This window comes from Hyla sarda, chromosome 2 (genome assembly GCF_029499605.1).
Source record: "Hyla sarda isolate aHylSar1 chromosome 2, aHylSar1.hap1, whole genome shotgun sequence".
NCBI lineage: Eukaryota > Metazoa > Chordata > Amphibia > Anura > Hylidae > Hyla > Hyla sarda.
In genome coordinates, this window is record NC_079190.1 from 185,410,214 (window position 1) to 185,422,375 (window position 12,162).

General features: G+C 35.4%; 1 protein-coding gene across 1 annotated transcript in view; it reads left to right on the forward strand.

Moving 5' to 3' along the window:
- The window catches only part of GABRB3 (gamma-aminobutyric acid type A receptor subunit beta3), a 216,110-nt gene extending 206,558 nt beyond the window's left edge, over positions 1–9,552 (forward strand). Inside the window, exon 9 of the mRNA XM_056555900.1 lies at positions 4,231–9,552. Within this exon, the coding sequence (XP_056411875.1) occupies positions 4,231–4,581 (351 nt within the window). The 3' untranslated portion in view covers positions 4,582–9,552. The remainder of the gene's footprint in view (positions 1–4,230) is intronic.
- The last annotated feature ends 2,610 nt before the right edge of the window (positions 9,553–12,162 follow it).

Sequence of the window (12,162 nt, forward strand, 5' to 3'; positions counted from 1 at the left end):
ACAGAAATAAACGGTGAATAATAATTATGCACGCCTGTCTGATCATCATGGTTTCCTCCGAATTGCTCCAAAAGCAATAAGCACAGGTACACAAAAATATACATCTTTATATTAAATTATTAAAAAAAACAACAACCAGTAATTCATTACCTATACAAGAATGCTTCTACCGTCTAAATGTTGAAATTGAAATGTTGAAATTAGTTCACATATTTCCAGTTGGTGAGCGTGCAAAAAAATAATCTATTACATGATGCAAAACCAACATAGTCCTAGCTAGTCTAGCTTTTCTAATGCCTTCTCAATCCAGTACCTAATTGCAGGTAGTGATGTGCAGCATAGGCCCTATTTGAATTTGCGATATTTCGCGAATATATGGACGTATATTCGTCATATATTCCCGAAATTCGCATATTCCTTATATGCAAAAAATATATGCGCTTATTTGCAAATATTGAGCCCTCCCTTCTTTAATGGTATAGGGAACTATGAATAGTGCATTAACTCTGTGATTTTTTTTGCCCATTGTGGTCTATGGGGATCTCACGGCATATAAAACAGTAAGATAAGGAGGACTGTCTTGGCAGCATGGTGAAATGGGAGACCACCACTGGTTCAAGTCCCAGGGTGGGACAGAGTGTTCCAGTGTTGTGGTTTAACTTTACTTTCCTGGAAAAGCTGCTGAGTTGCCCATAGCAACCAATCAAATTGCTTCTTTCATTTTTCAGAGGCCTTTTCAAAAATGAAAGAAGCAATCTGATTGGTTGCTATGGGCAGCTCAGCAGCTTTTTCAGGATAGTAAAGTTAAACCACAACACTGTGACACTCTGTCCCACCCCGGGACTCAAACCATTGGTGGTCTCCCATTCCACTGTGCTGCCAAGTTTTACATGCTGTGAGATCCCCATCGACCACAATGGGCCTATTGGTTTCAACAGGCAAAAAATCACAGAGTTAAAGGGGTACTCCGGTGAAAAACTTTTTTCCTATAAATCAACTGGTGGCAGAAAGTTAAACATATTTGTAAATTACTTCTATTAAAAAATCGTAATCCTTCCTGTACTTATTAGCTGCTGAATACTAAAGAGGAAATTATTTTCTTTTTGGAATGCTCTCTGATAACATCACAAGCACAGTTCTCTCTGCTGATGTTATTATAATAATAATGCTTTATTTATTGTTGTCCTTAGTGGGATTTGGACCCAAGTCCCCAGCACTGCAAGGCAGCAGTGCTAACCACTGAGCCACCATGCTGCCCTTAGCATACATCTGCTATGCATCGTTGCTAAAATGGACAGAGATGTCAGCAGAGAGCACTGTGCTCGTGATGTCATCAGTGTTCCAAAAAGAAAGGAATTTCCTCTGTAGCATTCAGCAGCTAATAAGTACTGGAAGGATTAAGATTTTTTAATAGAAGTAATTTACAAATATGTTTAACTTTCTGCCACCAGTTGATTTAAAAGAAATTTCACCAGAGTACCGCTTTAATGCACTAGTCATAGTTCCCTATACCATTAAAGAAGGGAGGGCTCAATATTCGCGAATATGCGCATATGCTCATAAATATTCGCATATGCGAGAAAAAAAACAAATATTCGTAATTACGAATATATAGTGCTATATTCGCAATATCCACAATTCGAATTAAAATTTGAATTGCGAATATTTGCGAACAACACTAATGGAACTGTTTGGTACACAATGGTCTGGTGGTTAAGATAGCACTTGTCTTTGACCTTAAGATGAGCAAACATCCTAAGATTCATTTCAGGAGGTTTCACTAGAAACAGCCATCAAAAATTTTAATTATTTGGGATTTGACAACTTAGATTCAGGGGCAAAGTGCAAAGCACCCAGCCCATGGAGTGTAGGTTATTGAGCAGATTTCATAAGGGCTTTGTATAATTGAATGATGACCAAATCTATGAAAAAAAATTGTGGGTACTGTGCAGCTGATATCAGATTAAGGCCTTAGTCTTCAATGTGCGTATGTGTAGTGTATGTATATACATATATATATATATATATATATATATATATATATATATATATACACACACACACACACACACACATATATATATATCCAGTATACATCAAATAACAAAAGAAAAAAGAAAAAAAATGGAAAGGGGCACTCTCAGCCTTCAGTAAATAATGTTTTATTCACCCATTAGTTTTGGACATTTCATCCATAGCCATAATGGTCCCCTGTGCAAACTTTACTTTTTGAAACGAATTGGGACAGCTAAGTGTCCTCTTCAATATCAAGCAGGTTTGAGACTTTTTTTGCTCCTTTTTGCAGGTGCAGGGAGCAGACAGAGATAAACAGTCCCATTCACGGACTGTAATGATAGATCCAGATACAAGCAATCCAGCAGCACTCCAAAAAACTGTGAAAGCAACAGTGCTTTATTGACCCATGTTCAGATACAGATGTAACGTGTCGACGGCATCACGCATCATGCTTGAGAAAGACGGCGTGATGCTATCGAAACGTTGCATCTGTATCTGAATATGGATAAATAAAGCACTGTTGCTATCAGCTTTTTTTTCGAGTACTGCTGGATTGCTTATGCATATATATGTGTGTGTTCAGTAGGGCACTCCTGACCTATAATGTAGTAATTTATTTTTAATTTACTAAGGAAGATTTTTGGTCCATTTTACATCTGGTACCTCTACTCTAGGGGCACATAACACCCAGTTGTGATCCCCCTTTAGATGTTAGGGGATAAGAGGGAGGGACAGGTGCAGGTTTAAGTATTTCCCTAGACCATCCATAATAGAGTCAGATTCCCCTAGAGCCCCTATTTATTTTCCTTGCCCAGGTTTTACATTTAGTACCTGATGTGTTTGGACCCCGACCAGCACACTAAGGTAGTGTACTTTTCCCACTTATCCACTGAGTGGTATATTTGGAACTTTGGTCCAAAGCAACATGTTACATGCTTGGATTTGGGCAAATTTATGCTTGGTGGTTCCATCTAGAAGTTGCCCTTGGTTGAATTCACAGTTGTATGACAACAGTGCTTAACACTCTACTAATACTCTACTAATATACTATAGGGAAAAATAAAATAATTAAACAAAAATTAATCATTGGGTCCACTTAGAACAGTAATCTTTTTAAACAACAGAAAAAAACTATATAACGAAAAAGACCTGCTAGCAAGTTGTTATATAAAATCTATATAAAGCAACCCAATGAAAATGTTTGATAGTGAAAACAAATAACTCTCTGTATGCAGCCGGCAGCATTGCTGGACTGTAAAAATTTAGAGCGTGTAGTATAATTTGTTTATGCGCCTATGAACTGAGTCTGCAAATAAAAAGCCATTTACCAAGGAAGGTAATTTTTTTCTCTGAGGCTAATATTTATTAGCTCACAATACAAAATTAAGGAACGTCAGTGACAAACTATAAATACAGCTTACAGCAAATTAGACTAGAAAAATCTTGAGCTATGGATATAATTGCTAGAATATGGCATAACAATATAAGAAAGGGAGTCCAACACCTCAATGAAGATACTGCTGTGCAGGGAAAACACAATGAGGGCGAGGAGGCACTGTAACAAAGCTGATCCCTCTCCTTTTTTTTTGCATCTATTGGGGGCTCCAGAGATTAGACCCCATTGATCAGTTATTATCCTAATGATATGCCATCACATTATAAGTTGGTATTACCTCTTTAACTAGCCTTAGGCTGGGTTCACATTTGTCCAGCATCTGGCATAGGTGAGCTCAGCCTAGATCTCCACTCAACTGATGCCACAACTATTGACAAGTTGACATCAGTTGTATGGCATCCGGTGTCCATTGTTTCTGGAAGCTGCATTCCCCTGTCCGGTGCAATCCGGCATGTCCAACCATTCGGCGTCAAAATTGAGACACTGAATAATTGTGAATTGTCCCATTCAAATGAATGGGATCAGTTCTAGCATCAGTTTCCCTCTGGTCCAGAGGGAAAATATGCTGGACGCCTGATATATGTGAACCCAGCCTTACAGCCCCTTCATTCTAAGGAAGGGTCAGTTCCACAGCAGTTCCACAGTAAATTTTGACAAATCCAGGTAAAAACCACTTTAACATTAGATAACCTAATGTCATATGACATCTAGTTTGTATGCGAAAAAAAAAAAAAAAAAAAAAAATATATATATATATATATATATATATATATATATATAAATAAATAAACAAACTGACGTATTTTTTATTTCTTTAGGTGGACGCGCATGGAAATATATTGCTTACAACACTTGAAATCCATAATGAAGTTACCGGCAATGAAATTACAACAAGTGTCACTGATGTTAGAAATTCTACAACATCTTTTGATAACTCAGGAATTCAATACAGAAAACAAAGTGTTACTCGTGATGGATTTGGGCGCCGAGCAATGGACAGAACTGCTCCTCATGGCAAAAAGAACCATCTACGGAGAAGATCCTCACAGTTAAAAATTAAAATCCCAGATCTAACTGATGTAAATGCCATAGACAGATGGTCAAGAATGATATTTCCTATCACATTTTCTCTCTTTAACCTAATCTACTGGTTATATTATGTTAACTGATGGACTTTGTTGATGTAGTAAAACGTATGCGGTGAAGCAGGAAATAATTCTCTAGCATACGCTATGTTAATATGAATGTATGTGCACGCGCATCTCAACGCTACACACGTTCATATGAGATGAATAAATATATTCTGAGGCAAAGGAAAAGAAAAGAGACAACGCCGATCTTCCTTGAAAGATGGACATACCTTTTTTGAACTACTGCTTGAGATACACTTTTCATCATTTCTGATACTTCAAGAATGGGACTACGATCACCGTATTTTTTTTTTCATTCACTTTACATCATCAATTTGATTATAATGGTTTTGACACAGCTGAACATTCTTTTATTTACCAGTGTTGCATACTCCAAACTTCAAGCGCATTACCTTTAGTGTTTTCTTTCATGTTTAGAGAAGTTCTGTTTTTACAGTTTACTGACTATTTGTTCTTGGTTGCCCATCGTGATCACTCCTAAACATTGTATTATGGCATATATTGGGATATGTGTCAACAATAGCTGGAATCCATCTTAATGCACTGACCTTAAACCCATTACTGGATTCCTATTTCTATGTACTACATGTTATACAGAGCAGTATATTTTTTCTACTTAGAAATGCTGTAACTAAACCTTGGCATAAAATACCATTTATTTCCCACTCAATTTATAAAACGCAATGGAGGTCATTTATAACCTAACGTTTATGAAGAACATTTTTCAGCAGTTTGGTGCCTATTTCGACTAGGGATGTGTATGTTTGTTTTGACCCCGCTCTCCTTCATATTTAATATCTTTTGCAATTTCTTGATGCTGAGCTTCAGAAATATTGCATTGTGGGTAAATTCCTTCAATAAATAATTTCTTTCTGGTCTCAGATCTTTGCAATAATGACAAAAATATATATTTGAGATCAGAAAAATTGCAGGAAAAATACAAAGTTAACGTTTAGGGTAAGATGGTGCTGCTTTTCTTAAGACTTCAAATTGCCCAAAAACATTTTGGATGCACTTTTCTTCCATATTCACCACAGCCAACTCTACTTGCTATAAGAAGATACTAAACCTGGAGCCGTATGTTTAAGAAACATGGGTACATTATTGGAGAGGAAATATGGTCTGTATTTATTGTACATGGTTGTGTTGGCTGTAAATATGGTTTTCTAAGATCAATGAGGGTACATATTTTTCTTCCATTTGGGGCCCCTGCCTGTTCTGAGGGTTTGTTGGTTTTATAAATGGCCTCCCTATCAAAAAGTGATTGCTTTCAACCATCATTGTATTCGATATACAGTGAAAACCGCTTCATAAGACCACCTCTTTGAGAATACCAACTCCTTACCTATGCCAAATTGTCTGGGACAGATTTTTAGTTCCTCATTTATGATATATTAATTGAGAAAACCAGCCCTCGAAAAGACCACCTACTTTTTTGTTCAACTTTGATTGGTCTTCTCAAAGAGGTTTCACTGTGTAAAGTTCCTGAAATATAATAATGTTGACATGGACAGTGAGCGCCAACAATGACACATGCCACATTTCCCGGTACACTTTAGAGTAAAATGTATCCAGTTTGTTGAAACACTGGAAACGGAAGAATCTCAGGATATTTGCTGTGTATCATTTTAATATGTTTTATTTAAAAGTGCACTCACCCTTTTAAGCATTATTACACTGCATGAAAACTGAAGATATATTTACATAGAATGCATATATACATATAATTTATCAATGTATTTTACGTTGTGCTTGCTATTGTGACAGCATGCTTTGTCATATTTTTGTCTAACATTCTAGACGTAAACTCCAAATGCAATGCTAGCACAATTAGTTATATACCCATTACTTTATACATATTTTAGTATTAAGAAAACCATCCAGTATGTAGCATGAAACAATCACATATGCTTTATAGCACAATATAATGCCCTTAAGATTAACAATTAGTTTTTTTATGCAAAAGAGAAAGAGAAAAAAAAATATTCTTCACGTTTATTTCAAACTGTTCACTTTCACTCACAAAAAAATCCACATTTTTTTAGACTGGTGATTAAGCTGCATCAATTTCTGAAACGTTACTATTATTTACTTTTTATCTAATCTTGCTATTTCTAAAATGAAGATAATATATATTTTTTCTAAGCCACATTTATATCACTTAAGTCCAATACTATTAGTGTTCTTGTTGTGAAATTGACAAGAGAATTTATGTTTATTTCATTTAGATTTGGCGCCTAAATGTTCTCTGATTGTGTTTTTTCTTATACATTTTTAAAGGTGTTCTCCAACTTTACATAAGATGTAAATTATTATTTGTTGCATTTAAAGCAGATCTGTCAACTTTATTATGTTTGCTGATGTAAGAATAGCATACTACAGCTACAGATCCATACTCCTAGAAGCCAAAATGGCCAGACAGATTGCGCTGTTTGGGCAATAGGAGCTTTGAAAGAATACGATAGACTCTTGGTTATGATATGCTACCTAGGCAATATATTAAGCTGTTTCATACTCTTCAATGGTTTTATGTACATTTTCTGATTTTTTTTTATGCTAAAAAAAAGATTATGTACAATTTTTGGTGCCATCGTTTTTTCATACATTAATATGTACATTTTAGTCAAGCTATAGGGCTCATGGACAAAACTGTACGTGTAATATTGTTTGTCCATATGTTCCCAATTGCACATAAGAAGCACATAAAGCTAGAGGTTTTTTTCTCTCTAAGATTTCATACAAATCCCTAAAAACGAATCATAACCTGCATAAGGAATTGTAAACCTACAAAGAGTCACTATAGACATTATGCATGAGGCTTAAATCTTTTTAACATATTTATGTTTTTTTTGTTTTTTACTAAATTCTAAATGATTGTGGTAAAAAATGCAAAATGTTGAACAAAAGCACAAAAAAGGAGAAGGACCACATATTATCCTCTTACAGAAGAGTATAATAACAAGCAGGCAATACATATAAGCACATTAAAAAATGTGTCTTAAGCACAATACAACTATCTTTAAATGTGACTTTTTGAGTAATATAAAAAAATATCTAAAAACAAATAAATAATGTAAACATTTAGCTCCTGTACCTTTATTATGTGCAGTTGTTGTGGCAGTCTTTCGGAAATATTTTTTGTCCCACTCTCCACTTGCCTTCAGTTTGTAGAATAGGTAATAGATATCTGTATACCCTGGTATCAGCAGCCATGTAAGGCTGAGTTCACATTTCTCAATTGTCCGGCACAGTTTCCCTCTGGCGTGCACCTGAGGGAAACTGATGCTAAAACTGATCCTATTAATTTGAATGGGACAGCTCACAACCATCCAGCGTCTCAATTTTTATGCCGGATGGTTGGACACACGGAGGTCACCGGACAGGGGAAAGAAGCTTGCTGCGTTCCCCTGTCGGCCATCCAGAAACAATGGATGCCAGATGCTATACAACTGATAACTTGTCATCAGTTGTGGCATTAGTTGTGTAGAGATATAGGCTGAGTTCACCTATGCCAGATTCCGGACATGTGTGAACTCAGCCTTAGCTGTCAGAAAGCCAAAATGTTCCCTCTAGTTTGTTATAATAATAATAATGTTCTTTATTTGATTGTTAATAAGGTGAAAAAAGGAAATGCTGAGAATTGTAGTAATCAGTGAGCTTGAACATAATTTCTTTCTGTCCTATTTCACTTTCAATAGAAAGCAATATTGACAAACTGAGATATACACTTAATAAACTTAAAGTGGTATTCCAAGTTAAAACGCTTTCCCCAATCTAGAGGATAGGGAATAACTGTTGGATTCCAGGGATCTGACCATTAGAAACGGCCCAAGTCGTGCTTCAGAATGGAGCAGCAAGTTATGGACGTGCCCCGTTGTTCCATTCATTGTCTATGGAGCTGACAAAGAAAGATAAGTTCAAATCCCATGTGACCGACTGCTGTTCCCCGATCATATGCAACTTATTCACTATTATATGGATAGAGAATATATGTTTTAACTTGGAATACCACTTTAACATGTTTTTTTTTTTTTAAATAAACATAGTAGTTTTATTGTATTGAATCTCAGTTCATAATGTCAGGTTTCTATCAAGCTTCTAGTATTATTTTCCTTCTTTTCTAGCTATAAAAAGGAGAACATAACCTCATTTAATAAGACAATTTTACACCTTTTAGATGTATATTCAGAAGACTATTTTGCACAAATTCTAGAATGCTTATTGACTATTGCACTCACAAACGTATCGGTACCAAATGTTTGTTTCTGAAAATGTCACAAGAACAACAAAAAAATGTTTGCGGTCATTTTTTTTTACAGTATAGTGCTCCAAGTAGAAAATAAAAAACATATTATTCCGGATAATAAATTCATTATATACAGTCCAGGAGTTACTGAGTTTCCATTTTCTTAAATCATTGCACCTATGACCGCTGCAGGTAAAACATGTACAGGATGTATACAATGCAGTCATTTATTATTCTAGCTGCCATTGTTACGTTGGATTGCACCTTTAACAAATGTTTAGTGTTATTTCTTATGATTTGTTTCATTACTGTGATAGATAAGAGATGTTTGATGTGTTGAAGAAGACAGAAGTTGTCAGCTATGGATGCAGAGTTTTGCTTTGTTTTGCAGGACCACATTTGATTTTGTTAAATCATAAACTATTTTTCTGTTTTAATTGCTTATAAAATGTCCATTTTATCATGTCTATTTTTCAGTATGTTTTGGCTTTCAAAAACAATATGATGACTATTTAACAGTTGAATGACTTTTTTATTAAACAAACTGTATATAAAATGTTCTGTTGTTTTGTTATCATAAATGTAAAGTACGGCTTCTCAGACAGTACTAATGCTCCAGCTGGTAGAAAATATTTTATTTAAATGTTCCATGGGATTAGTATGCCAAAAAGCTCTTCCATAGTAAGAAGAAAACTAGGTGGTACTAGAGAGGCAGTTGTTTCTCTTTTGCAAATAATACTAAAACAGTCTTATTCTTAGAAAGTGTAAACTTAAACAGTCTAAAAATATGCCGAATATATAAAAAAAAGTGTTTTAAGCTGTTTAATAAGTCGGCTTTAGACAAAGCTTAGACCAAGTATAATGGTGTATGCACATTAAGCTTTAGGTTTCGCTGCTCAATAATATGTTTTAACATTGGAGCCTGAAGGGCCTCCATTATGAATTTTTTTAATCATTTTCTAAAGCCATATATAAATCTATCCTTATGAAATCTCAAAAAATATTACTAGTGTTAACAAATACAACATTACTAGGACCAACTTGATCAATCTGCCAGACATTATCTTTGAGTAAAAAAATAAATATTTTTTCAATTTTTATTTGGCTCATAAAACCCTCTGTTCTGCCGCTTACTCATTCAGATATCCGCTGCTCATGAAGGGGCGTGTCCAAGGCAAGCACTGGGATTGTCCTTACTCACCATGCATTCACTTCCTCCTTGACTCTGTTGTGCTGTGCTGGGTCTCTTCATCCAGCACTCTGCTCTGTAACCCCCTCCTCTGGTTTCAGGCAGGAGTCTGATAGGACAGAATAAGCACAGTGAACACAGAAGAGTGCCAGTCTCACACTTACTTGTCCCAGCCTGTGCCTTAACTGAGATGAAGATGATTCTGCAGCCAGACAGAGTTATGTTCTGGATGGTATGGGGACCCCAAGCCATGATTTCTATAAAAATGACAACAACATTTTTTAACAAAGGTTAATGTTTTGCCAAGATGTACAACATATAAAAAGTTTGTGAACCTGACAGTGCCCATTTAATATTTCTTAACATTTTAATTTTGAGAAATATTTATTTGCTATCACCAATAAAGCTTCATTAGGTTTCTCCAGAGAAATAGAAGCTTCAAGCAACCACTGTGATCATTTTCTTATCATGAGATTTTAAATAAACCCTCCAATGAAACATTTCTGGGTGTCTCACACCATTTTAACATTATATGCTAAGGAATCGACATAGACACTAATTCAATATGCACAAATTCTCTGTTTCAAAAATTCTGATCTTTTATTTTTATTACTGATAGTAAAGAAGAATGGTCTGAGATAACCAAGGTTTTTATATGAAACATTACATATATATGTGGAATAAGTTAACTTATATTTACTAGAATTGTGTCGATCCTTGAAATTGCATTGTGACTTTCCATAAAAAAAAAAAAAAATTAATGAATATTATTTCTAAGGATTTTTAGCTCTCTGATATCAAACAGTTCTAATCCAGATAAGGAATTGTCTTCATCGCTCATTCTGTCACATGGTCAGCAACTGTGATAACCTCCCTCTAAAATAAATAAGTAATAAAGTAATTATTTTTACTTTAACCTCTTAAGGACCCAGCCAATTTTCACTGTAGGACACAACCATTTTTTGCACATCTGCCCACTGTCACTTTAAACATTAATAACTCTGGGATGCTTTTACCTTTCATTCTGATTCTGAGAATGTTTTTTCGTGACATATTCTACTTTATGTTATTGGTAAAATTTTGCCGATACTTGCATCATTTCTTGGTGAAAAATTGAAAATTTTGATGAAAAAATTGAAAATGTTGCATTTTTTTTAACTTTGAAGCTCTCTGCTTATAAGGAAAATGAATATTCCAAATAAATTATATATTGATTCACATATACAATATGTCTACTTTATGTTTCCATCATAAAGTTGACGTGTTTTTACTTTTGGAAGACATCAGAGGGCTTCAAAGTATAGCAGCAATTTTCCGATTTTTCACCAAATTTTCTAAATCGAAATTTTTCAGGGACCAGTTCTGTTTTGAAGTGGATTTGAAGGGCCTTTAAATGAGAAATAACCCACAAATGTCCCCATTATAAAAACTGCACCCCTCAAAGTATTCAAAATGACATTCAAAAGGTTTGTTAACCCTTTAGGTGTTTCACAGGAATAGCATCAAATTGAAGGAAAAAAATCAAAATCTTCATTTTTCACACTCGCATGTTCTTGTAGACCCAGTTATTGAATTTTTACAAGGGGTAAAAGGAGAGAAATCTTCCTAAAATGTGTAACCCAATTTCTCTCGAGTAAGAAAATACCTCATATGTATATGTCAAGTGTTCGGCGGGCGCAGTAGAGGGCTCAAAAGGGAAGGAGCGACAGTGGGATTTTGGAGAGTGAGTTTTTCTGAAATGGTTTTTGGGGGGCATGTCACATTTAGGAAGCCCCTATGGTGCCAGAACAGCAAAAAAAAAAAAAAAACATATGGCATACTATTTCGGAAACTACACCCCTCAATGCACGTAACAAGGGGTCCAGTGAGCCTTAACCCCATCTCTTCTGAGTATGGAAAGATCCCATGTGTGGACGTCAAGTGCTCTGCTGGCGAACAACAATGCTCAGAAGAGAAGGAGTGCCATTGAGCTTTTGGGAAAAAAAATATTTGGAATGGAAGTCAGGGGCCATGTGCTTTTACAAAGCACCCCGTGGTGCCAGAACAGTGGACCCCCCCCCCATGTGACCCTATTTTGGAAACTACACCCCTCACAGAATTTAATAAGGGGTGCAGTGAGTATTTACACCCCACTGACGTTTGACAGATGTTTGGAACAGTGGGC